The sequence below is a fragment of the Gorilla gorilla genome, chromosome 20 (genome assembly GCF_029281585.2).
Source record: "Gorilla gorilla gorilla isolate KB3781 chromosome 20, NHGRI_mGorGor1-v2.1_pri, whole genome shotgun sequence".
Taxonomy (NCBI): Eukaryota; Metazoa; Chordata; class Mammalia; order Primates; family Hominidae; genus Gorilla; species Gorilla gorilla.
The window spans coordinates 62322057-62348606 of NC_073244.2; the positions used below are offsets into that span (position 1 = coordinate 62322057).

At 54.6% G+C, this 26550-nt stretch overlaps 2 protein-coding genes across 8 annotated transcripts in view; both read left to right on the forward strand.

The window, feature by feature from the left end:
- NR1H2 (nuclear receptor subfamily 1 group H member 2) lies at nucleotides 1-6662 on the forward strand. Of its 4 annotated transcripts, none has more exons than XM_055370179.1 (10): nucleotides 1-184; nucleotides 323-430; nucleotides 1233-1294; nucleotides 1379-1516; nucleotides 1808-2098; nucleotides 2181-2458; nucleotides 2664-2843; nucleotides 3440-3539; nucleotides 5632-5840; nucleotides 6122-6662. In XM_055370179.1, exons 3-10 carry the CDS (start codon nucleotides 1252-1254, stop codon nucleotides 6266-6268), a joined length of 1386 nt encoding a protein of 461 aa, XP_055226154.1. In that variant the 5' UTR covers nucleotides 1-184; nucleotides 323-430; nucleotides 1233-1251; the 3' UTR covers nucleotides 6269-6662. The 4 variants fall into 4 exon arrangements, with proteins under 4 accessions (XP_055226154.1, XP_055226157.1, XP_055226156.1 ...); XM_004061227.4 differs by having other exon boundaries at nucleotides 40-180; XM_055370182.2 differs by lacking the exon at nucleotides 1808-2098 and having other exon boundaries at nucleotides 39-184.
- Nucleotides 6663-7795: 1133 nt separating this feature from the next.
- Nucleotides 7796-26550, forward strand: part of POLD1 (DNA polymerase delta 1, catalytic subunit) — a 33865-nt gene continuing 15110 nt past the window's right edge. The window contains exons 1-8 of one of the 4 annotated variants that reach the window (XM_031004391.2): nucleotides 7796-8056; nucleotides 22569-22771; nucleotides 23088-23201; nucleotides 25455-25601; nucleotides 25676-25801; nucleotides 25882-26050; nucleotides 26131-26212; nucleotides 26289-26418. In XM_031004391.2, coding sequence (XP_030860251.1) covers nucleotides 22570-22771; nucleotides 23088-23201; nucleotides 25455-25601; nucleotides 25676-25801; nucleotides 25882-26050; nucleotides 26131-26212; nucleotides 26289-26418 — 970 coding nt within the window. In that variant the 5' untranslated portion in view covers nucleotides 7796-8056; nucleotide 22569. Of the gene's footprint in view, nucleotides 8057-22565; nucleotides 22772-23087; nucleotides 23202-25454; nucleotides 25602-25675; nucleotides 25802-25881; nucleotides 26051-26130; nucleotides 26213-26288; nucleotides 26419-26550 lie in introns of all 4 variants that reach the window. The other 3 variants (XM_055370176.2, XM_031004392.3, XM_055370175.2) reach the window with 3 other exon arrangements.

Here is a 26550-nt window from a genome sequence, read left to right on the forward strand (position 1 = left end):
CGGCTGGTCCTAAGCGGACCGGAAGTTCGTCAACGTTCACGCTCCGCCCCTCTCCCGGACGTGACGCAAGGGCGGGGTTGCCGGAAGAAGTGGCGAAGTTACTTTTGAGGGTATTCGAGTAGCGGCGGTGTGTCAGGGGCTAAAGAGGAGGACGAAGAAAAGCAGAGCAAGGGAACCCAGGCAGGTGCACCCGAGAGTGGGGAGACGCAGGAGGAGCCCCGAACCCGGGGCTTCTCGGCGCTCCCCGCGTACTCCGCTCTGCCCCCTTCTCTCCTTCCATTTCCTCCCCTCGGTAACTCGCGCCTCCCGCGGCTGTTTCCAGGGCAACAGAAGTAGTTCACTCCGCGAGAGGCCGTCAACTAGACCCCCGCGCGCAGCCATGAGCCCCGCCCCCCGCTGGTGCTTGGAGAGGGGCGGGACCTGGAGAGAGGTGCGAGGGCGGAGCATGAATGGAGGAGGCGGGGCGGGGCATGATGGGAGGTGATGGGGCGGGACCTGCAGGGCGGTGCGGGGGCGGGGCATGAAGGGAGGAGGCGGGGCTGGGGGCGGGGCATGATGGGAGGAGATGTGGCGGGGCCTGGAGCGAGGTTGTGGGGGTGCAGTAGGAAGGGAGGAGGCGGGGCATGATGGGAGGGGATGGGGACCTGGAGCGAGGTTGTGGGGGTGAGGCTTGGAGGGAGGGATGCGTATGGGGCGGGGCAAGGTGTTGGGAGGTCCATGATGGGGCCTTAGGGGCTGAACCTGGAAGGTTGAGGGCGGAGCATAGTAGGAGGAGGTGGGGTCAGAATGAGAAATAGGGATGCTTGGGGCAGAAGTGAGGTAGAGTCTTAAGAAGAGGAGGTGGGAGGAAACTACATGGCATGGAGGCCGTGAAGGCAGAGCATGATTAAAGGAGAATGTGCCCTACCTAGAAAAAGCAGGTGGATTGGACCTGAGGGGGCGGGGCCTACAGCAGGGGCGGGGCCTACAGCAGGGGCGGGGCCTACAGCAGGGGCGGGACCTACAGCAGGGGCGGGGCTTAAGACCAAGCTGAAGGCTGGCGTGGAACAGAAGGGGGCAGGTCCTGTTAGAAGGATGGGGAGGGTTTGTAGGCTGGCAGGAACCAGGGTTGTGGCTGAGAGTAGGGTCTCTGGAGAGATGGAAAAAAAAGGGAAAGCCCTGTCAGGACCTGTAACTGACGTAACCTAACCCTTCTTAGCCCCACAAGGCTCTCAATCCCCTGTATTCTACAGGCTGCTCCGTGACCCCACCATGTCCTCTCCCACCACGAGTTCCCTGGATACCCCCCTGCCTGGTGAGTGACTCTGTTCCCCACCCAGCCCTTATCACACACGAGCAGAAGCTCACTGTACCTCTCCCGGATTCCACCCTCTTCCAGGAAATGGCCCCCCTCAGCCTGGCGCCCCTTCTTCTTCACCCACTGTAAAGGAGGAGGGTCTGGAGCCGTGGCCCGGGGGTCCGGACCCTGATGTCCCAGGCACTGATGAGGCCAGCTCAGCCTGCAGCACAGACTGGGGTGAGACAGGGCCCAGAGACAGGGCCCTGGAGTTGATGTGGGGGCTTGGGGAGGGGTTTAGGAAGGGAGAAAGAAATAGAAATGGGAATGGGAGGCCCCGATCTTTGCTTTTTGTTCTTGCTTTCTCCTTAACATATACATCTTTCTAAATTGCAATTTCCCTGAATGTGAGCAGCAACTTCTCTCTCCCTCCATCCTCTGGCTCTTTGCCCGGGGATCTCCTGTGGGCCCATCTCTCTGGTTCCTGTTTCTCCTTGTGGCTTTCTCATGGCCTCTACCTACCCACCCCAGTCATCCCAGATCCCGAAGAGGAACCAGAGCGCAAGCGAAAGAAGGGCCCAGCCCCGAAGATGCTGGGCCACGAGCTTTGCCGTGTCTGTGGGGACAAGGCCTCCGGCTTCCACTACAACGTGCTCAGCTGCGAAGGCTGCAAGGGCTTCTTCCGGCGCAGTGTGGTCCGTGGTGGGGCCCGGCGCTATGCCTGCCGGGGTGGCGGAACCTGCCAGATGGACGCTTTCATGCGGCGCAAGTGCCAGCAGTGCCGGCTGCGCAAGTGCAAGGAGGCAGGGATGAGGGAGCAGTGTGAGTGCAGCGGGAGGGGGCGGTGCCGGCCTGGCCCCCTGCCTAGCCCTGGGGTTCTGCTGAGGCCTGCATCCCCCTACAGGCGTCCTTTCTGAAGAACAGATCCGGAAGAAGAAGATTCGGAAACAGCAGCAGCAGGAGTCACAGTCACAGTCGCAGTCACCTGTGGGGCCGCAGGGCAGCAGCAGCTCAGCCTCTGGGCCTGGGGCTTCCCCTGGCGGATCTGAGGCAGGCAGCCAGGGCTCCGGGGAAGGCGAGGGTGTCCAGCTAACAGCGGCTCAAGAACTAATGATCCAGCAGTTGGTGGCGGCCCAGCTGCAGTGCAACAAACGCTCCTTCTCCGACCAGCCCAAAGTCACGGTACTGCCCCCTCCACAACCTTGAGTGTGACGGTCCCAATGGGGTAGAGCCAGCTGGGCCATCAGCCAGGGTGTGGGAGAATGAGGCTCCAGAGGGCAGGGGCTTTGGGAAGAGGGTCCCCCAGGGTGCAGGCTTGGCCTCAAGGTGGCTGCCCAGACTTAGGCTCACAAAGACCTGGGAGTGACCCTGGTCTCCTGTGTCCCAGCCCTGGCCCCTGGGCGCAGACCCCCAGTCCCGAGATGCCCGCCAGCAACGCTTTGCCCACTTCACGGAGCTGGCCATCATCTCAGTCCAGGAGATCGTGGACTTCGCTAAGCAAGTGCCTGGTTTCCTGCAGCTGGGCCGGGAGGACCAGATCGCCCTCCTGAAGGCATCCACTATCGAGGTAATGGTCCATCTGCCCACAAGGAACCCCAGAGATAGCTCCAGGACAGATGCTGGGAGCAGAGTTAAGGAAGACCAGTGCTTGCCCTTGTAGGATGACATTTCACGGCGAATAGAGTCTTCTATGAGCCAAGGAGAGAAAGGAAAAAGGGTCTGAGGCTGAGAAAATTGAGGATCAGGCCAGAGGCGCTATTGCAGAGAAAAGTTGCCAAAAAGGCTTTTCAGAGGAGTTAGCATTTGAATCAAAGTAGGGATAACATATAAGTATTGAGCACCTGCTGTATGCCAGGCTCTATTCCAAGTGTTGGCATATGGGGCAAAGAACAAAGCAGATCAAACCCCGTGCCCCAAACCTTGTGCTCACCTGGGGAAAGAGTATCCTAAGGAGATGGGGATGCAGCATGTGCGGAAGCCTGAAGTGGAGAAAGAGCTCGGGCTGTCTCACGTGATGGCTGCACGCTGGTGTGGCTGAGAGAACGGGGGAAGGGGACAAGGGATAATCCTGGTGAGATTAGACCCCCATTTGGGCCGGGAGGGGAGGGACTAGCAGCTGAAGGGTCACAGGGCTCAAGCTCCCTCTCCCGCTGCCGCCCTTAGATCATGCTGCTAGAGACAGCCAGGCGCTACAACCACGAGACAGAGTGTATCACCTTCTTGAAGGACTTCACCTACAGCAAGGACGACTTCCACCGTGCAGGTAGGGCCCAGGGGAGGCTTCGGGGAGGCTTGGCGCCCCTGCTGGCTGGAAGACCTGGGGCCAACGCATCCCTGTTGGAGTCTCTGTTTCTTTATCTCCAAAGTTGGGGTGAGGGTTGAGCCAAGGTGAGAGTGAGGTAAGAGTGCATGTGCCACGTGTGGTGGTGCACGCCAATAGTCCCAGCCACTCGAGGCTGAGGAGGGCAGATTGCTTGAGGCTATAGTGAGCCGTGATTGTGCGACGGCATTCCAGTCTGGTGACAGAGAAGACCGTGTCTCTATTTTTTAAAAAAAAGCATGTATTGAGTGCCGACTCTGTACATTGGGTTGCAGTGGAAGTTGAGATGGGAGGAGCCCTGTTACCACATCAGGCATCTTGGTAGGCATTAGGAAAAGCATTCCCCCCCACCCTCCGCCAAAACGTAGTCTCACCCAAGGGAGGCAGGCTGGAGCTCGGTCCATTGTGAAGCGGGCAGCCTTCTTTACTGTCTAGGGGAGCACTGCTTCCTGCCCTCTGAGAGCGCTAACCTGCGTGGGTGGGCTTCTGGAAGAAGGCCTGGGCAGTGAGAGGCACTGCCTAGGAAAAGGGTGGGAGGAGCGTTGCTAGTGCTGCAGAGCATGCACCAGGGCCTCGCTCCCTCATTGTCCCACAATCTCTGGGGGACCTCTCTGTATTTCCCGACATCTGTCCAAACCCCACCCTCTCCCCTTCCTCTTACTCCGGCCCTTTCACCACCCGAGACGGTCCCAGTAACCCTTTTAGTATGAGCTTAGCAGGGCAGGGCTGCAGGGAAGCGTTTCTGGCAGAGGAGATTGGCGATTGCAGAGGCCCTGAGGTTGGGGAGAGCTGGTGGTTTGGAGGAACTACAGGGAGGCCCAGGCAGCTGGAGCACAAGGAGATGGGGTGGAGAGGAGGTCGGGAATCCCACCCTACCCCTTCCCAGCCGCTCCTCTGCCACCACCCTGGAACACTGCCAGGGTCCCCTTGAGGGGCCGCCTGCCTCCACCCCTGCCTGATGGGGCTGCTCACAGCGCAGGCAGAAGGGTCCTGTCAGCACTTGAGGCTGCCCACATCCCTCCTCCGCTCAGAACCCTCCGCGGCTCCCGTCTCACTGGGAGAAGAGCTAGAGTCCTCTCTGTGGCCCACAAAGCCCTTTAGGACCTGGCCTTGCTCACTCTCTGCCCTCAGCTTGCACCCTCCCCCCCTGTTCCAGCCACTCTGGCCTCTTACTGGCGCCCAGCCAGCATGCTGCAGCCAAGGGCCTGTGTACTTGGCGTTTCCCCTGCCCAGAACTAGGGGGACCAACTGGTTCTAGTTTGCCCAGGACCTTCCCAGTTTTAACACTGAAAGTCTCATGGCCTGGGTAGCCCCCGTCCCAAGTCATGGGAACAGCAGACGTTGGTCCCCCTCACAGTCCCTCACCTCCTTCGGATTGGTCACTGCTCCAGCGTCACCCAGAGCGCAGCCTTCCCTGTCTGCCTTGTGTAAAATAGAACCATGGCTCAGCAGGGCCCTTCACATTTCTCTGCACTGCCTGGTTCCATTGAACTCACAGCCCTCTGACAGGCTGGGCCTCTTCCTAATGTGTTTGTCTATGACCGGTCCCCTAGGCTCTCAAATGTAAGTGCTGGAGGCTGGCATGTGGCAGGTACTCAGTGACATTTGATGACTGAATGAACAAGTCAGTTTTGGGAATGAGTTTGGGCTTTACCTTGAGCAGTGGAAGCCAGCGCTGGGACCAGCACGATGTGACCTAGGTTTTAAAAGCTTCCCTTTGCCTTTGTGAAGGGGACAAGAATAGGACTCAGGGGAAGCTGCAGCCACCGCCCAGGTGGGAAGGGAGGGTGGTGATAGGATAGTAGAAAATACTGAAGAAACATGCACCCTCATTCATTCCTTCACTGGGCAGCATGTGTGGCACACCTACTACATGCCAGCACTCATGGGCACGGGGCACAGGTGGACAGAAATGACAAGAACGCTGTAATTACTGCTGTGTTCCCAGCCCCAGAGACTGTGGGCAGCGCCAGGGTCCAGGATGTGGGGCACGGTTTCGGGCTGAGGGAGTCACGGGCTGCCTCCCGCCCCGCAGGCCTGCAGGTGGAGTTCATCAACCCCATCTTCGAGTTCTCGCGGGCCATGCGGCGGCTGGGCCTGGACGACGCTGAGTACGCCCTGCTCATCGCCATCAACATCTTCTCGGCCGACCGGCCCAACGTGCAGGAGCCGGGCCGCGTGGAGGCGTTGCAGCAGCCCTACGTGGAGGCGCTGCTGTCCTACACGCGCATCAAGAGGCCGCAGGTAGGGCCCCGCAGAGCCTCTGCGCAGAGCCAACTACGTCCCGCGGCCCACATGGTCCGTTCAGGCTGGGTTCTGCCAGCCGCACTGCCGTCCCCTCCGCAGAGTCTTTCCTCAGGCCCCACCCTGCTCGACTGGGAGCCAGGTCTAGTCCAAGCACAGAGGCGGGCCCCACGCTGGCTCCCACGGCTGGTCGGGGAGGGCCCCTCCTTTCTGTTGGGGTGGGCCGCCCAAAGCCTGGCAGGGCAGGGGCTCAGCCAGCGCCCACCTGCCTCCTCCCTCAGGACCAGCTGCGCTTCCCGCGCATGCTCATGAAGCTGGTGAGCCTGCGCACGCTGAGCTCTGTGCACTCGGAGCAGGTCTTCGCCCTGCGGCTCCAGGACAAGAAGCTGCCGCCTCTGCTGTCGGAGATCTGGGACGTCCACGAGTGAGGGGCCGGCCACCCAGCCCCACAGCCTTGCCTGACCACCCTCCAGCAGATAGACGCCGGCACCCCTTCCTCTTCCTAGGGTGGAAGGGGCCCTGGGCCGAGCCTGTAGACCTATCGGCTCTCATCCCTTGGGATAAGCCCCAGTCCAGGTCCAGGAGGCTCCCTCCCTGCCCAGAGAGTCTTCCAGAAGGGGTGAAAGGGTTGCAGGTCCTGACCGCTGACCCTTCCCGGCTGCCCTCCTTCCCCAGCTTACACCTCAAGCCCAGCACGCAGTGCACCTTGAACAGAGGGAGGGGAGGACCCATGGCTCTCCCCCCTAGCCCGGGAGACCAGGGGCCTTCCTCTTCCTCTGCTTTTATTTAATAAAAACTAAAAACAGAAACAGGAAAATAAAATATGAATACAATCCAGCCCGGAGCTGGAGTGCAAGATAGAGAGGGCGTGGGCTTCTAGGGACCTCAGTGACACTGGGTCCCTGAACCTGATTGAGCAGGTGGGACTGGGTGTCCCCAGGGTGTTGGGAAAAGGGTGGCACATAGGGTCCCAGTGCTGGGTGGTGTGTCGCCTGCTGTGAAAGTTCAGGACAGAGGCCTCAGCCTCAGGGTCACCTCCCTGGACAAGGTGAATCAGAACTCGCCCTTGAAGGATAAACAGGATTTAAGTGAATGAGGGGACTTGGACTTTTGTCCGAACAACAAGTGTTTGCTGAGGCCTCCTGTGGGCCAGGCACTGGGTTGGCCATTCTAGAGATAGAGACATTCACCCAATAAATGTTTCCAGAGCATAAACTACAGTTAGGCACAATTCTAGGCACTGGAAACATCCGTGAACAAGATAACCATCCTCCTACCAAGACTCGGGGGATGGGGACTTTAATGAGCGTGGCACTGTGGTGGGGCTAGAGGAAATCGGGGAAGGTATCACAACAGAGGCAATCGCTGGGACCTAAAACAAGAGCCCGGGGGCTGGGCCTCCAAGTTGAGGGAACAGCACGTGCAAAGTTTGAAAGGAGAGACGCCAGGAGTTCGGAGCGAAGCGACGAAGTTCCTCCAATCCTTCCTGCGCCTGTGCCAGCCCTGAAGGAGCTGAATGAGCAGTTCCAATCGAGGGCGAAAGGGGGGTTGCATGGAGGGATGCAACTTAAAGGTATATTTATTTGGGGCGGGGGACAGCGGAAGTGAGAGTAGTTACCAACGATCACCTTATCCTAAGAGTAGTGTACAGGGCGCCCCACAAGTGTCCCTATCATGCGTTGTTGAGTCTAATTTACATATAGGGAAACTGAAGCTAGGATGAAGAACAGATCAAGCCAGGACTCTACCGCGTATCGGCCAGCCTCTGCGGGGATCTTGGGCGTCAGGTCACCAGCTGGCTGCTGGGCAGCGACGGGGCAGCGATCCCTACACGGCCCCGGGCGAGAGGCGGGTCGGGGGAGACGCGGAGGATGCGCGCGCAACACCCGAGGGTGGGAGGAGAGAGAACAGAACCGCGGCGCGCCCAGACCGCACGAGGTCGTGAAGGTAGCCGCGCGGAGGGGCGTGGCTTCGGGCAGACAGGTCATGGGGAGGCGGAGTTAAGGGAATTTTTCAGCAAGGGGGCGAGGCCACTTCGGAAGCTGAGAGAGGGGGCGGGGCCTGCCCTGCAGTCGAACAAGCGGGGCGTGGCCTTGCCCGCACTTGGGCAGGCGGGGGCGTGGCCCGTCTCTGAGCGCCGCGGCTCTGGGCTTGCGCGCACGGGAGTCAGGGGTCACGGCGGCGTAGGCTGTGGCGGGAAACGCTGTTTGAAGCGGGTGAGTAGAGGGGAAAAAGGGAGTTCGGGGCAGTGGGCCTGGTAGGGAACGGGGCTTGAGCAGCCAGGCACATAGATCTGAGAGACGGTTGCGAGGGCACCCTTTGGCCCGGGGGCGCGCAGGAGAGGGCAGGGGCCAGGGGTTTCCTGGGCGAGGGCGCGGGGACGAGCAGGAAAAGGCCGGGGTGGGGGTGGAATTCCTCGGCGGGCAGGGGGCGCATGCGCCGGGCACCGTGGGGCGGGACGTGGCCCGGGAGGAGCTGGGGGGACTGGGTGGTGCACGTGCGGGCTTGGTGTCATCCTGGATTCGCTGGGTGTTTAAGTACTCTGTGCCAGGCACTTTTCTGGAAGCAGGAACAAGTCAGAGAAGTCCCTGTCTCGGGAAGACAGACGGTAGACAAGTGATGAGTTTTAATAGCATCAGTAAAGCAGTGCTCCGGGGCTGTGAGATGCTCTCAGAAGGAAACTAACGCAGGGTAACGTGATAATGAGCGAAGAGCCTGCTGCTTTAGCTGGAGTGGTCCAGAATCGACCGCTCTGGGACCCTCAAGTGCAAAGCCCTGAGGTGGAAGGAGCTTGGCGTATTTGTAGCAGGAGCCGAGGGGACGAGAGAAACACAGATGAGGTGGGAGTCATGATGGGGAACTAGATCCTATAGGGCCTTGTAAACCTTGGTGTGGAATTTCTCCTTTATTCTAGGTTCAGCGGGGAGCCGTGGGAGGGTTTGAGCGTGGAAACAACACGATTCGCCCCATGTTTTGAAAAACTCACTGACCACTGAGTGGAAATTGGATTGTAGCAGGAATAAGAATGGAAGGAGGGAGATCTGTTAGGAGGGAGAGCGTCCTGCAGGCAGAGAATCAGGCTCAGGTTACCTTTGCGGGCGGAGACAGGGGGACTGGCTGATGGACTGGGCGTAGGAGCAAGGGGAAGAGTCCAGGATGACTCCTGGGTTTGTGGTTTGAGCAGCAGGCTGGATGGGGAAGGCTAAGGGAGAAGCAGGTTGGGGTTGCCGCTCTGAAGGCAAAGATTAGTGGGGGAGTGAGTGGGCAGGGTTTAGAGCGGAGCCAGGAGTGGGCAGGGCGATGTCAGTGCCTCGCCTCAGCCCTTCCACTGAAGGAACGTGTTGCCACTGTCTTCTCTTTTTTTTTTTTGAGACAGAGTCTTGCTCTGTCACCCAGGTTGGAATGCAGTGGTGCAAACTCAGCTCATTGCAACCTCCGCCTCCCGAGTTCAGGCGAGTCTCGTGCCTCAGCCTTCTGAGTAGCTGGGATTACGGCACCCACTGCCACGCCCAGCTCATTTTTTGGATTTTTAGTAGAGATGGGGTTTCGCCGTGTTGGCCAGGCTGGTCTCGAACTCCTGACCTCAGGTGATCCACTTGCCTCGGCCTCCCAAAGTGCTGGGATTACAGGCGTGAGCCACCACGCACGGCCGCTTCTCCTCCTTCCTGCACTTCCCCCCCACAGGTCTCTCTTCCCCGTAGAGAGGTTCCTTCCCTCCCCCTGAAATGCTCTTCCCTCTCTTATGTGTTTCTGACAGCTGCTGTTTGGACAGGCCCTCTGCTGAGCACTGGGGAGCCAATGATCATTCAGTTTGGTTGGGGAAGGACAGGAGATTTCAGTCCAGAGTGCGCTGAGCTATGGCGGAGCAGTGATAGTCTTTGGGAGCCAAGAGAAGAACCTGTGTGCTCAGGGAAGACTCACCAGAGTGGTTGATATTCACAGGGAGTTTCAACTCACATGTCTTTTTTTTTTTGGTTTTTGAGACAGGGTCTTGCTCTGTCGCCCAGGCTGGAGTGCAGTGGCACGATCTCGGCTCACTAACCTCCACCTCCCGGGTTCAAGTGATTCTCATGCCTCAGGCTTCCGAGTAGCTGGGATTACAGGTGTGTGCCACCACGCCCAGCTAATTTTTGTATTTTTAGTAGAGACAGGGTTTTGTCATGTTGCCCAGACTGGTCTCGAATCCCTGACCTCAAGTAATCCTCCCACCTCGGCCTCCCAAAGTGCTGGGATTACAGGTGTGAGCCACCACACCCGGCCTAAACTCATGTCTTGAAGTAACCGGACACTGTGCAGAGTGATGCTGGAGACCCCAACTTGGGCAAGATGCTGACTCCTTTTCTCAAGGAGCTCACAGGCTGAAAGGATCCCAGCTCTGCATTGTGCAATAACGAAAGTGGCACAAGGCGTTGTGGGAACCCTGAAGGGCAGCTGGTCAGCTTGGAGGAGCTAAGCCTGAGCTGAGTCTCTGGATGCAGTGGAGTTTCATGCAGCGAACACTGCCTAAGGCCTCCTGGGGGCCCACCCTGTGGTCGGTGATGCTAAGGTCCCAGAGGAGAGTCAGTCCTTGCTCTGCCATCCAGAGGTCCCTGGCTGGTAAGGGAGGAAGACACACACCCAGGCAGTCCAGAGACAGCAGTCACAGAGGCCTAGGGGAAGGACAAGGCCGAAAGCGTGCAGGTGAGCCTGGGCAACATAGCAAGACCCTGTCTCTACAAAAAATACAAAAGCTAGGCCGGGCGCGGTGGCTAACCCCTGTAATCCCAGCACTTTGGGAGGCCGAGGCGGGCAGATCATGAGGTCAGGAGACCAAGACCATCCTGGCTAACACAGTGAAACCCCGTCTCTACTAAAAATACAAAAAATTAGCCGGGCGTGGTGGTGGGCGCCTGTAATCCCAGCACTTTGGGAGGCCGAGGTGGACGGATCACTTGAGGTGAGGCGTTTGAGACCAGTCTGGCAGACATGGTGAAACTCTACTAAAAATACAAAACTAGCTGGACATGGTGGGCGCCTGTAATCCCAGCTACCTGCGAGGCTGAGGCAGGAGAATCACTTGAGTCCAGGAGGCGGACGTTGCAGTGAGCAAGATCCTTTCCCAAAAAAATATATAAATAAAAATAAAGCTGTGAGATTGGGCAAGATTGGATGAGGTCATTGAGGAAATGAGTGTCTCACTCATCGAGAAAACTGGTGTCTGGCCTGCAGCGAGCGCATGGTGTCATTTTATTGCTGAATCTCTGTTAAGTGCTTGCTACCGAAGGGTCGTGAGAGGGGCAGAGGACAGTGTTTGCCAAGCTCTCATCCTGTGCCAGGGCCAATGAGAGGGGACACACAGGGGCCTTTCCTTCCTAATGCTGCTGTGCCTCCACTAACAAGAGCCCAGGTTTTGCCCCTGCTGACACCGTCCCTCCCACCGCACCCCCGCAGCCACAGCCAACAGACCAAGGGCAGCCAGTCGGCTCCTTCCTTCCTCCTCCAGCTTCAGCACTGACTCTGGGCTCCCACAAGCCCCTGCGCTTCCTCTGTCCCACCCGGGTCTCTCCCCGCAGATCATCACTCCCTGTCCCTCTCTGGCTACTTGCACAACCCGAAGCCAGAGCCGCTAACGACGCTTGCTTCTTCCTGTAAGTCACACATGTACGCGGTTGTCACCCAAAGAGCACAAATGCAGTCAAAGTCTTCCTGACACAAAACCCCCTGCACACGCTCACGGCTGCACCACTCACAAAGGGTGGAAGCAACCCTAATGTCCATACACTGATGAAGGGATACGTCAGACGTGTTCTAGCCATACAGCGGAAAAGTACTCAGCAAAAAAGGGACACAGCACTGACGAAAGGCCGCCACACACATGAGCGATGAACACATTCAGAGAAAGCAGCCAGACACAAGAGGCTGCATATTCCAAGATCCCATTTATAGGAAATGCCCAGAATAGGCAGATCCATGGAGACAGAAAGTTAGATGAGTGGCTGCCAGGGGTGGGGGCAGATGGGCTGAATGCAGGGAGAGAGCTAAAGGATTTAGGCTTTTTGGGGTGATGAGAGAGTTCTAAAATTGACTGTGGTGATGGTTGCCTAACTCTGAACATACTAAATACCATTGAACTATATATACTTTAAATGGGTGAATTGTATAGTATGTGAATTATAGCTCAATAAAGCAGTTAGCAAATGAAGTCTTCTACCCTGTCCCCCAGGAAACCAGTTTCTTAGCTCTCCTTGTAGAATGATGCATTAAAAGCAAATAGATTTATACAGATGCCCTGCATTACAATAAAAAAGACGTCTACATACTCCCTGCATTAAAAGCAAAAAGATTTCTACATACTCTTCTGCCCACCTTGTAAATTTGTTACTATTTTCATTTTATATATTTCCCCCTTAATATTTTGAAAAGTTTCAAACCTGCAGAGAAGGTACAAATTGAGTACAGTGAACAGCCACGGCCCTTTGCCTAGATTCACTGGCTGTTGGCATGACACCTCATTTGCTTTATCCAAGCACATGCATATACCTGTACCTTTTGTCCTTTTTTTGGCTGAACTATTTGAAAGTTGTGGTCATCATGATACTTCACCTCTGAAAATTCCAGCAGTTAACTCTTTTTTTTTTTTTTTTGAGACGGAGTCTTGCTCTGTCACCCAGGCTGGAGTACAGTGGTGCGACCTTGGCTCACTGCAACCTCTGCCTCCCAGGTTCAAGCGATTCTCCTATTGCAGCTTCCTGAGTAGCTGGGACTACAGGTGCGCACCACCACATCTGGCTAATTTTTGTATTTTTAGTAAAGATGGGGTTTCACCATCTTTGCCAGGCTGCTCTTGAACTCCTGACCTTATGATCTACGTGCCTCTGCCTCCCAGAATGCTGGGATTACAGGCATGAGCCACCGCACCTGGCCTCTTTTTTTTTTTTGGTACAGTATTTTACTCTGTCATGCAGGTTGTAGTGCAGTGGGGTGGTCATGGCTCACTGCAGCCTCGACCTCCCCAGGCTCAGCTGATCCTCAGCCTCTCGAGTAGCTGGGACTAAAGGTGTGTGCCACCACACACTGCTAATTTTTATATTGTTTATAGAGACAGGGTGTCACCATGTTGCCTAGGCTGATCTCAAACTCCTGGGCTCAAGCAATCCCCCTGCCTCGGCCTCCACATGTCCTGGGATTACAGCCGTGAGCCACCGTACCTGGCCTCCAGCAGTCAGCTCTTAAGAACAGGGATGTCCGCCTGCAGAACTACAGTGTCATTGTCATCATCATGCAGTTTAACATGAGACAGTGACGTTATTGAATAGACGATTCTTATTTAGATCTGCCACGTGTCCCTGTAATATTCTTCAAGGCTATAAATAATTTCTTCTTTTTTTTTTTTTTTTTCCAAGACTGAGTCTTGCTCTATCGCCCAGGCTGGAGTGCAGTGGCACTATCTCGGCTCACTGCAACCTCTGCCTCCTGGGTTCAAGCCATTCTCTTGCCTCAGCCTCCCGAATAGCTGGAATTACAGGCATGCACCACCACGCCCGGCTAATTTTTTTGTATTTTTTGTAGAGACGGGGTTTCATTTTGGCCAGGCTGGTCTCGAACCCCTGACCTCAGGTGATCCGCCCGCCTTGGGCTCCCAAAGTGCTAGGATTACAGGCGTGAGCCACCACGTCCAGCCTGTTTTTTTTGTTTGTTTTTTTGTTTTTTTTTTCTTTTTTGAAACAGAGCCTCATTGTCACCCAGGCTGGAGTGCAGTGGTGCAATCTTGGCTCACTGCAACCTCCGCCTCCCAGGTTCAATCAATTCTCCTGCCTCAGCCTCCCAAGTAGCTAGGATTACAGGTGCCTGCCACCACGCCCGGCTAATTTTTATATTTTTAGTAGAGACAGGGTTTCACTATGTTGGCCAGGCTGGTCTCAAACTCCTGACCTCAGGTGATCCACCCACCTCAGCCTCCCATAGTGTTGGGATTACAGGTGTGAGCCACTGCGCCTGGCCAATAATTTCTTTTTTCTTTTTTTTTTTCAAGTTACATGAAGTGAATTTATTATTTACAGCTAGGCAACGAGGGAAAACCGAAGCATAGGATTCATTGTGAGCCAATCTCCCGAGACTCAGGAAAGTTGCCCCGGGAGGATGGAGTCTCATTTGTGTGTACCCCATTTGTACCTGGAAAGCAGACCATCTTGGGTTTTATATTCTGGAGGCAACATGACATGTTGGGCTAAAATGATGAAGGACATCCTGTTTCTAGGAGGGACTGGAACAGAGCCTGGGCTGTTTCAGCCAGTCCCTCCTCATCTCAGGATATTGCATTCCTAGCACATTCTACAGTTATTCTTGAGAACTATTTTTTTTTTTTAGTATTTATTGATCATTCTTGGGTGTTTCTTGGAGAGGGGGATTTGGCAGGGTCATAGGACAATAGTGGAGGGAAGGTCAGCAGATAAACAAGTGAACAAAGGTCTCTGGTTTTCCTAGGCAGAGGACCCTGCGGCCTTCCGCAGTGTTTGTGTCCCTGGGTACTTGAGATTAGGGAGTGGTGATGACTCCACTGCCTTCAAGCATCTGTTTAACAAAGCACATCTTGCACCACCCTTAATCCATTTAACCCTGAGTGGACACAGCACATGTTTCAGAGAGCACGGGGTTGGGGGTAAGGCCATAGATTAACAGCATCCCAAGGCAGAATTTTTCTTAGTACAGAACAAAATGGAGTCTCCTATGTCTACTTCTTTCTACACAGACACAGCAACAATCTGATCTCTCTTTCCTTTCCCATTTCCCCCTTTTCTATTCGACAAAACTGTCATTGTCATCATGGCCCGTTCTCAATGAGCTGCTGGGTACACCTCCCAGACGGGGTGGCGGCCAGGCAGAGGGGCTCCTGACTTCCCAGATGGGGCAGCTGGGCAGAGGCACCCCCCCACCTCCCGGACAGGGCGGCTGGCCGGGCGGGGGCTGCCCCCCACCTCCTGGACGGGGCGGCTGCCGGGCGGAGGGGCTCCTTACTTCTCAGATGGGGCGGCTGGGCAGAGACGCTCCTCACCTCCCAGACGGGGTGGCGGTCGGGCAGTAACACTCCTCAGATCCCAGACGGGGTCGCAGCCGGGCAGAGGCGCTCCTCACATCCCAGACGGGGCGTCGGGGCAGAGGTGCTCCCCACATCTCAGACGATGAGCAGCCGGGCAGAGACGCTCCTCACTTCCTAGACGGGATGGCGGCTGGGAAGAGGCGCTCCTCACTTCCCAGACTGGGCGGCCAGGCAGAGATGCTCCTCACTTCCCAGACGGGGTGGCGGCCGGGCAGAGGCTGCAATCTCGGCACTTTGGGAGGCCAAGGCAGGCGGCTGGGAGGTGGAGGTTGTAGCGAGCCGAGATCACGCCACTGCACTCCAGCCTGGGCACCATTGAGCACTGAGTGAGCGAGACTCCGTCTGCAATCGCGGCACCTTCGGAGGCCCAGGCGGGCAGATCACTCGCGGTCAGGAGCTGGAGACCAGCCCGGCCAACACGGCGAAACCCTGTCTCCACCAAAAAATACAAAAACCAGTCAGGCGTGGCGGTGCGCGCCTGCAATCCCAGGCACTCGGCAGGCTGAGGCAGGAGAATCAGGCAGGGAGGTTGCCGTGAGCCGAGATGGCGGCAGCACAGTCCAGCCTCAGCTCGGCATCAGAGGGAGACTGAGAGGGGGGAGGGGGAGGGAGAGGGAGAGGTTTGCCCCCCCCCCCCACTCTTGTTGCCCAGGCTGGAGTGTAATGGTGCAATCTTGGCTCACTGCAACCTCTGCCTCCGAGGTTCAAGCGATTCTCCTGCCTCAGCCTCCCAAGTAGCTGGGATTATAGGCGCCTGCCACCATGACAAGCTAATTTTTGTATTTTTTTAGTATAGACGGGGTTTTCACCACGTTGGCTAGGCTGGTCTTAATCTCCTGACCTCAGGTGATCGGCCTGCCTCAGCCTCCCAAAGTGCTAGGATTACAGGCGTGAGCCACTGCACCTGGCCCATCATTTTACTTTTTTAATCCAAGTTCTAACCTAGGATAACACACATTGTCATGGCAACTTTTTCATTTTTTAAGACATGTCTTGCTCTCTTGCTTGCCCAGACTGTATTGCAGTGGTGCAGTCATGGCTCACTGCAGCCTTCACCTCCCAGGTTCAAGTGATCCTCCCACCTCAGTCTCCCAAGTAGCTGGGACTGTAGGTATGCACCACCATGCTTAAGTAATTTTTAATTTTTTGTAGAGATTGACTAATTTTTAATTTTTTGTAGAAATGGAGTCTCACCATGTTGCCTAGGCTAGTTTCTAACTCCTGGCCTCAAGTGATCATCCCACCTCAGCCTCCCAAAGTGTTGGGATTACAGACGTGAGCCTCCTAGCCCAGGCAACTTACTTTTTCATGACATCGACAGTTTTAAAGATTACAGACCAGTGTTGTCACCCTTCACTTTGGATTCGTTTCTTTTTCTTGTTTTGTTTTGAGACAGAGTCTTGCTCTGTCACCCAGGCTGGAGCGCAGTGGCGTGATCGCAGCTCACTGCAACCTCTGCCTCCCAGGTTCAAGTGATTCTCCTGCCTCAGCCTCCCAAGTAGCTGGTATTACACCACCCACCACCACGCCTGGCTAATTTTTGTATTTTAGTAGAGATGGGGTTTCACCATGTTGGTCAGGCTGGTCTGGAACTCTTGACCTCAAGTGATCCACCCTCCTTGGCCTCCCAAAATGCTGGGATTACAGGCGTGAGCCACTGCACCCAGGCTGTTTGTTTCTTAATGACTAGAATCAAGGTAAACGTTTTCTTAGACATTTTTTTCAACACAAAAGATAAAATTGTGAGTGCACCACTGTGCATCTTGCTTTATCTACTGAACAATGCCTCTTTGAGAACCTTCCCTATCAGTACACAAAGAGCTTCCTCGTTCCTTTACACAGTTGCATAGTATTCCATTGAACGGACTTAACATATTTAAATAGCCCCCTGGGGGAGGACAGTTAGGTGGTTTCCAGTCCTTGGGGATTTCAAAGGATGCTTCCGGAAATAACCTTATAAATGCAGTTTTTCTTATGTGATAATATATCTACAGCGTACGTCCCTAGATGTGGAATTGAGCCTCCAAACTTTTATGTTTATAATTGAGGTGTCATTTACATGGCATGCCATGCCCAGGTCTCCAGTGTACAGTCAGCTGTATAGTGTGTTTTATCACCCCAGAAACCCCCTCATACCCTTCCCAGTCTCTCCTACCCTAGGAGCAGCCACTAGTCTGATTTCTAGCGCTGTAGATCACTTTAGTATATTCTACAACTTTGTCTAAATGGTATCGTACAATTTTTATGGAGGTAAAATTAGCCATTTTAAAGCAAACAATGGCTGGGCGTGGTGGTTCATGCCTGTAATCCCAGCACTTTGGGGAGGCCAAGGCAGGCAGATCACTTGAGCCCAGGGGTTTCAGACCAGCCTCAGCAACATGGCAAAACCCGTCTTTACCAAAAAACAATTGGCTAGGCATGGTGGCACGCATCTATCTTCATAACTACTCAGGAGGCCAAGGTGGGAGGATCACCTGAGCCCGGGAGGTCAAGGCTGCAGTGAGCTGAGATCATGCCACTGCACTCTAGCCTGGGCAACAGAGTGAGATCCTGTCTCAATAAAGAGAGAAAGTAATAATAAAGCAAAGAATTCAGTTGGTACGTTCACAGTGTTGTACAACCATTACCTCTGTCTAGTTTCAAAACATTTCATCACCCCTACAGAAAACCCCATACTCCGTTGAGCAGTCACTCCTCATTCCCCCAGTGTGCACTTTGTGTTTGGCTTCTGCACAGCCTGCTTTCAAGATTCATCTGTGTTGCATGTCTGTCAGGAGCTGGCCCCTCTCTAATGCTGAGTGTCTGTTATGAACCTCCCTGAACATTTCTAACATATACTCCATCAGTTCAGAATTTTTCCATGCTTATTTCAGGTCTAAGCTGTTGTACCAAGGAGCCCCCAAAACACAGTGGCCCAAGAAAGATACAAATTGATTTCTCCACATAATGCTTTGGAAGATAGGCAAGTGTGCAGGGTTGGCAGACAGCTTTGCTCTGGAAGGTTGTTGGGGAGCCCAGTGTTGTCCCTGTCCTTGTGGTTGGCTCTCCCACTACATCCATGTTCCAGCCACTGTGACGGGGAAGAGGGTGGGAGGAAGTCCCAGTAGCTGCACACCTCATGATCACTCTCATTCCTGGAGGGAGAACTTAGTCACGTGGCCCTCCTGGCGGCGCACACTGGGAAATGTAGCCTTTGGCTGGGCAGCCTGTGGCCGCTCCGGACACGCAGGGTTGGAGGGGTGTGTTCTATTGCAAAAAAGCAAAGCAAAGCCGGGCGCGGTGGCTCACACCCATAATCCCAGCACTTTGGGAGGCCAAGGCGGGCGGATCATCTGAGGTCAGGAGTTCGACACCAGCCTGGCCAACATGGTGAAACCCCATCTCTACTAAAAATACAAAAAAAAATTAGCGGGTATGATGGTGGACGCCTGTAATCCCAGCTACTCGGGAGGCTGAGGCAGGAGAATCGCTTGAAGCCAGGAGGCGAAGGTTGCAGTGAGCCGAGATCAGCCGCTGCATTCCAGCCTGTGTGACAGAGTGAGACTCCATCTAAAAAAAAAATAAGTAAAATAAAAAGGCAAAATGAGGACTGGATGTGGGGCAACCGTTATGAGATCCAGGGATAGACAGCTGACCTGCTCACCTGCCTCTTCCCAGCCGCATCTAGGATCTGCCCTAGGTTCCAGTAATCCCCTCTGTCTCAGCCTGGACCCTGGGGGACAAGTACTTTGTTTTTGTTTGTTTGTTTTTTGAGACAGAATTTCACCCTTGTTGCCCAGGCTGGAGTGCAATGGCGCAGTCTTGGCTCACTGCAACCTCTACCTCCCAGGTTCAAGGGATTCTCCTGCCTCAGCCTCCCAAGTAGCTGGGGTTCCAGGTGTGCGCCACCATGCCCAGCTAATTTTGTTTTTTTTTTTTAGTAGAGACAGGGTTTCACCATGTTGATAAGGCTGGTCTCAAACTCCTGACCTCAAGTGATCCACCCGCCTCGGCCTCTCAAAGTGCTGGGATTATAGGTGTGAGCCACTGTGCCCAGCTGGGTACAGGTACTTTTTAAAAACTTCTTTCTCTGACAATTTCAAATTAACAGGAAGGTTGAAAGAATAAATAGTGTAGGCCGGGCGCGGTGGCTCACACCTATAATCCCAGCACTTCCGGAGGCCGAGGCGGGCGGATCACGAGGTCAGGAGATTGAGACCACAGTGAAACCCCGTCTCTACTAAAAATACAAAAAAATTAGGCGGGCGCAGTGGCGGACGCCTGTAGTCCCAGCTACTCAGGAGGCTGAGGCAGGAGAATGGCGTGAACCCGGGAGGCGGAGCTTGCAGTGAGCCGAGATCGCGCCACCGCACTCCAGCCTGGGAGACAGAGGGAGGCTCCGTCTCCAAAAAAAAAAAAATAGTGTAAAGAACACCTGCACGCCCTTTGCCCAGATCACCTGTTTCAACATTCTGTCCTATTTATGATTTGCATGCATGTTTCTTATCTCCCTTCTCTCTGTATACGTACACTCACTTTTTACAAAGAATTCCGAATACCTTGCAGACATTATGGCCATTTACTCCTACATACTTGAGTGTGTATCTCCTTAGAATATTCTTATTGAACCACAATAAAGTCACCCACTTAAGTTTAACCTGCATATAACCTTGTCTAATCAACCAGAGGATATATACTTTTTTTTTTTTTTTGAGACAGGGTATTGCCATCTTGTCCAGTCCAGTCTTAAACTCCTGGGCTCAAGCGATCCTCCCACCTTGGCCTCCCAAAGTGCTGAGATTACAGGCATAAGCCACTATGCCCAGTGCACTTTTTTGTTGTGGTTGTTTTTTTGTTTGTTTGTTTGGGTTTTATTTGTTGGTGGTGGTGGTGGTTTTTTGTTTTTGTTTTTGAGACAGAATATTGCTGTGTTGCCCAGGCTAAAGTGCAGTGGCGCGATCTCGGCTCACTGCAACCTTCGCCTCCTGGCTTCAAGCGATTCTCCTGCCTCGGCCTCCCGAGTAGCCATAATTACAGGTGTGTACCGCCACACCCAGCTAATTTTTTTGTATTTTTATTAAAGATAGGGTTTCACCATGTTGACCAGGCTGGTCTCGAACTCCTGACCTCAAGTGATCCACCCGCCTCAGCTTCCCAAAGTGCTGGGATTACAGCGTGGGCCACCGTGCCTAACTCTAGTCAACTTTTATATTGTATATCTTGTATATTGTATATCTTGTCAAAGATATTGTATATCTCGTCAAGGATATTGTATATCTTGTCAAAATACACCCCCAAAATAATAATTTTTTTTTTTTTTGAGATGGAGTCTCGCTCTGTTGCCCAGGCTGGAGTGCAGTGGTGCAATCTCAGCTCACTGCATGCTCTGCCTCCTGGGTTCACACCATTCTCCTGCCTCAGCCTCATGAGTAGCTGGGACTACAGGCGCCCACCACCATGCCCGGCTAGTTTTTTTGTATTTTTTTAGTAGAGACGGGGTTTCACCATGTTAGCCAGGATGGTCTCGATCTCCTGACCTCATGATTCACCTGCCTCCTAAAGTGCTGGGATTACAGTTGTGAGCCACCACTCCCAGCCTCCAAAATAATCTTTTATAGGTTGTAATTAAGAAAACACAGGCCAGGCTTGGTGGCTTACGCCTGTAATCCCGGCACTTTGGGAGGTCGAGGCAGGTGGATCACCTGAGGTCAGGAGTTCAAGACCAGGATGGCCAACATGGCGAAACCCTGTCTCTACTAAAATACAAAAATTAGCCAGGCATGGTGGTGGGCACCTGTGATCCCAGCTACTCAGGAGGCTGAGGCAGGAGAATCTCTTGAACCTGGGAGGCGGAGGTTGCAGGCAAGATCGCACCACTGCACTCCAGCCTGGGTGACAGAGCGAGACTCCATCTCGAAAAAAAAAAAAAAAAGAAAACACAGGCCAGGCTTGGTGGCTCACGCCTGAAATTTCAGCACTTTGGGAGGCCAAGGCGGGTGGATCTCTTGAGGTCAGGAGTTCAAGACCAGCCTGGCCAACATGGTGAAACCCCGTCTCTACTAAAAATACAAAAATTAGCTGGGCATGGTGGCGCGTGCTTGTAATCCCAGCTACTCGGGAGGCTGAGGCAGGAGAATTGCTTGAACTGGGTCCCGGGAAGCGGAAGTTGCAGTGAATCGAGATTGTGCCACTGTACTCCAGCCTGGTCAACAAGAGTGAGATTCTGTCTTTTTTTTTTTTTCTGAGACGGAGTCTTGCTCTGTGGCCCAGGCTGGAGTGCAATGGCACGATCTCGGCTCACTGCAACCTCCGCCTCCCAGGTTCAAGCAATTCTCCTGTCTCAGCCTCCTGAGTAGCTGGGATTACAGGCGCCTGCTACCTCACCTGGCTAATTTTTGTATTTTTAGTGGAGATGGGGTTTCGCCATGTTGGTCAGGCTGGTCTCGAACTCCTGACCTCGTGATCCGCCCACCTTGGCCTCCCAAAGTGCTGGGATTACAGGCGTGAGCCATCGCACCCGGCCCTGATTATGTCTTTAAAAGAAAGAAAAAGAAAACACAAATATATATAAGTAGCAGTCTGTATGTGGTTTGTGTTGTGTTTTGTTTGCTACTGTGGGTCCTGGACTTGGGGAGAAAGCGGGTTACTATAAACGGCATTTTGGAGACAGTTGGAGAAATTGGGAAAGGTGCCCTTTATTTTATATCAACCTTGAGTCAGTGTTAAATATCCTAGATTGTATCGTACTGTGCTCGGTGAAAGGAATTCCTTATTCTTAGGCACTACGTGCTAACATGTGGAGGGGTATGGGATCTGCAAGGAACTCTCAAATTACTCAGGCAAAGAAGTAACAATATGGTGTGCATACTGCACATGTGGGAGGGCAGAGAGAGGCGGTGAGAGAGCACACACACGACACGCTGACCACCGGGGAGCCTGGGGAAGGGCATACAGGAGTTCTAGGCATTTGAGATTATTTCAAAGTATTTAGGTTGGTGCAAAAGTAATTGCAGTTTTTGTCATTTCAATGGCAGATGGCCTGGGCAGATGGGTGGTTGGTAGGCGAGGTATCGGAGACAGAGGTTTATGGAAAATAAAGAGATGTGCCAAGGCCGGGCGCGGAGACTCACGCCTGTAATCTCAGCACTTTGGGAGGCTGAGGCGAGTGGATCACCTGAGGTCAGGAGTTTGAGACCAGCCTGGCCAACATGGCAAAACCCCGTCTCTACTCAAAACACAAAAATTAGCTGGGTGTGGTGGTGGGCGCCTGTAATCCCAGCTACTCGGGAGGCTGAGGGGAGAATCGCTTGAACCTGGGAGGTAGAGCTTGCAGTGAGCCGAGATCATGCCATTGCACTCCAGCCTGGGTGACAAGAGCACAATTCCATCTCAAAAAGAAAAAAAAAAAAAGCAAGAGATGTGCTAAGGACCTAGTGTGATGGGAGAGAGGGTCAGGGAGTCGACGGGGCTGCTGCTGCAGTAGCTAACAATTGAGCTGAGCGTCTGGAATGTGCTCCCACCCCACTGCCTGCAGGGTGCAGAGAGCTATGTTAGTACAGCCAGTCCAGAGTAGGAAAAGGCTCGTGGTCATGGTGGGTGCATGGGATGCCATGGAGACAGGGTAAGAGGTGTCTCCGGTCAGAACCTCCACCAAGCTCCAACTTGCCCAGCAGGATGGATGGCAAGCGGCGGCCAGGCCCAGGGCCCGGGGTGCCCCCAAAGCGGGCCCGTGGGGGCCTCTGGGATGATGATGACGCACCTCGGCCATCCCAATTCGAGGAGGACCTGGCACTGATGGAGGAGATGGAGGCAGAACACAGGCTGCAGGAGCAGGAGGAGGAGGAGCTGCAGTCAGTCCTGGAGGGGGTTGCAGACGGTAGGCTTGGAGTTGGAGGCTCCTGCTGCCCAACCCATTGCCCTTGGTCTTGCCTTTGGTCCAAGAGTCAGCTGCAAAGCTGACCTGTGACCCCACTCTGGCCAATTTTGAATCCTACAAAGGACTGCCCTTCCACCCCATGCAGCCTGTGTGGCCTACGGTGATTCTGGCCCTGACCCTTGACCCCCATTCTCTTCCAAGTTTCCTGCCTGACCCAGACCACCACCTCTGCCTGGCTCCTTTCAGAACCACATGCCATCCTGGCCGGGGAAGACCATGACTCCATGTACTCCACTTCCTTCCCTTCCCCCACCAGGGCAGGTCCCACCATCAGCCATAGATCCTCGCTGGCTTCGGCCCACACCACCAGCCCTGGACCCCCAGACAGAGCCCCTCATCTTCCAACAGTTGGAGATTGACCATTATGTGGGTGAGTTTAGGGGTTATGGGTGAGTGCTGGGGCCCTGCGCTCCTGGGGCAGAGGCCGGGCCAGGTCAGCCCCTCTGGCCCTGTGCTCCTGGGGCAGAGGCCGGGCCAGGTCAGCCCCTCTGGCTCTGCCCCTCTGGTTGCCATAGAGCTGTAGTGACAGAACAGACCAGTGGGTGCCAGGGGTTGTGGAGTGCGAAGCGAAGGTGACACAGGGTCAGCTTGAGGGAGGTGCTTGGAGCGTTGAGCTGTTTTGCATACGTAGTGGCTGCAGCCTGTGCAAGGACCTCTGTGCCTTAAAATTCATAACACCAGACACATAAACCAAAAGTCAATTTGACTTCTTTTTTTTGAGATGGAGTCTTGCCCTGTTGCCCAGGCTGGAGTGCAGTGGCGTGATCTCGGCTCACTGCAACCTCTGCCTCCCGGGTTCAAGTGATTCTCCTGCCTCAGCCTCCCAAGTAGCTGGGATTACAGGTGCACACCACCATGCCTGGCTAATTTTTGTATTTTTAGTAGAGATGGGCTTTTGCCAAGTTGGCTAGGCTGGTCTTGAACTCCTGATCTCAAGTGATCCACCCGCCTTGGCCTCCCAAAGTGCTTAGATTACAGGTGTGAGCCATTGTGCCAGCCCAATTTGACTTTTTACAAGATTTTTTTTTTTTTTTTTTTTTGAGACAAGATTTTCCTCTGTTGCCCAGGCTGGAGTGCACCTGGCCAATAATTTTTTTTTTTTTTTAAGATGGAGTCTCGCTCCTGTCGCCCAGGCTGGAGTGCAGTGGCACACTCTTGGCTCACTATAACCTCCGCCTCCTGGGTTCAAGTGATCCTTCTTCCTCAGCCTCCCAAGTAGCTGGGATTACAGGCGCCCGCCATCACGCCCGGCTAATTTTTGTATTTTTAGTAGAGACAGGGTTTCGCCATGTTGGCCAGGCTGGTTTCAAACTCCTAACCTCAGGTGATCTGCCGTCCTTGGCCTCCCAAAGTGCTGGGATTACAGGAGTGAGTAACTGTGCCCCGCCTATTTTTTTTTTTTTTTTTTTTTTGAGACAGTCTTCCTCTGTCACCCAGGCTGGAGAGCAGTGGCACAATCATGGTTCACTGTAACCTCAACCTCCGGGGCTCAAGTGATCCTCCCACCTCAGCCTCGGAGTAGCTAGGGCTACAGGTGTGCACCACAATGTCTGGCTAACTTTTTTTTTTTTTTTGAGACGGAGTCTTGCTCTGTCACCTAGGCTGGAGTGCAGTGGCGCGATCTCGGCTCACTGCAAGCTCCGCCTCCCAGGGTCACGCCATTCTCCTGCCTCAGCCTCCCGAGTTGCTGGGACTACAGGCACCCGCCCCCACTCCTGGCTAATTTTTTGTATTTTTAGTAGAGATGGGGTTTCACCGTTTTAGCCAGGATGGTCTTGATCTCCTGACCTCGTGATCTGCCCGCCTCAGCCTCCCAAAGTGCTGGGATTACGGGCTTGAGCCACCGCGCCCGGCCTGGCTAACTTTTAAAAATATACTTTTGGGCCCGGCATGGTGGCTCACTTTTGGAGGCTGAGGCAGGCTGATCACTTGAGGTCAGGAGTTCAAGACCAGCCTGGCCAACATGGTGAAACCCCGTCTCTACTAAAAATTCAAAAAATTAGCCAGGTGTGGTGGCATGGGCCTGTAATCTCAGCTGTTCAGGTGGCTGAGGCACAAGAATCCTTTCAACCTGGGAGGTGGTTGAAATATAAATATAAGATATATATATATGATATATTTTTTATATATTATGTATTAATTTACATATAACGTATTATATATTAATATATTTTGTAGAGACAAATATATTTATTTGTACATATAATATGTGTGTGTGTGTGTATATGTGTATATATATATATATATTTTTTTTTTTTTTTCTTTTTTTTGAGACTGGGTCTCGCTCTGTTGCCCAGGCTGGTCTCAAAGTCCTGGGCTCTAGCGATCCTCCCGCCTTGGCCTCACAAAGCACTGGAATCACAGGTGTGAGTCACTGTGCACGGCCAGTTGTTTTTATCTTGTAATAAAAAAGAGGGGCCTCCCTGTAGTTGTGCTGTGGAGAATGGATCCTGGGGGATGAGGCTGGAGATGGGAACCAGGGCGGAGGCTGAAATGGCCACAGGGAACGGTACAGGGGCAGGAGTGCCCCAGGCTGCAGGCCCCAAGGTATTTCGAGGCTGTGGAGGCACACCTTGGAGGACCCTGAGAGGCATGGCCGCTGTCTTACCCTGTGACCCCACAGGCCCAGCGCAGCCTGTGCCTGGGGGGCCCCCACCATCCCGCGGCTCCGTGCCTGTGCTCCGCGCCTTCGGGGTCACCGATGAGGGGTTCTCTGTCTGCTGCCACATCCACGGCTTCGCTCCCTACTTCTACACCCCAGCGCCCCCTGGTAAGTGGCCCCTACCCAGCCCCTCCCTGAGCCACTGGAGCCCCCTGCACCTCTGATCATCCCTCCCACACCAGGTTTCGGGCCCGAGCACATGGGTGACCTGCAACGGGAGCTGAACTTGGCCATCAGCCGGGACAATCGCGGGGGGAAGGAGCTGACTGGGCCGGCCGTGCTGGCCGTGGAACTGTGCTCCCGAGAGAGTGAGTGCTCCCCCGGGATCAGCGGGTTGGGGGGTCCCCTCGGGAGGCCATTGGCTGGTCCCAGCTTCTTCCATCCACAGGCATGTTTGGGTACCACGGGCACGGCCCCTCCCCGTTCTTGCGCATCACCGTGGCGCTGCCGCGCCTCGTGGCCCCGGCCCGCCGTCTCCTGGAACAGGGCATCCGTGTGGCAGGCCTGGGCACGCCCAGCTTCGCGCCCTACGAGGCCAACGTCGACTTTGAGATCCGGTACGGCCTCTGCCTCACTTCTCCAGCCTCTATCCCCACCCTCGGGCAGCCCCTGTCCACTGACCCCCAGCCCCCTCCAGGTTCATGGTGGACACGGACATCGTCGGCTGCAACTGGCTGGAGCTCCCAGCCGGGAAATACGCCCTGAGGCTGAAGGAGAAGGTGCAGGGCTTCCCAGGGCAGGGCGGGGTGGGGAGCTGGTACCCTGCTGCCACCGCTGACCAACCCATGCCCACAGGCTACGCAGTGCCAGCTGGAGGCGGACGTGCTGTGGTCTGACGTGGTCAGTCACCCACCGGAAGGGCCGTGGCAGCGCATTGCGCCCTTGCGCGTGCTCAGCTTCGATATCGAGTGCGCCGGCCGCAAAGGTCTGTCCCTGGGCTCGGGCTCCTGCCCACCTCATTGATGTGCCAAGTGGGGGGTCGGAAAGGCAGGTCCAGTGGAGGGAATGGCAAGCGTGAAGGTGCTGGGGCAGGAGCACCCCAGCCCATGTGGCCAAA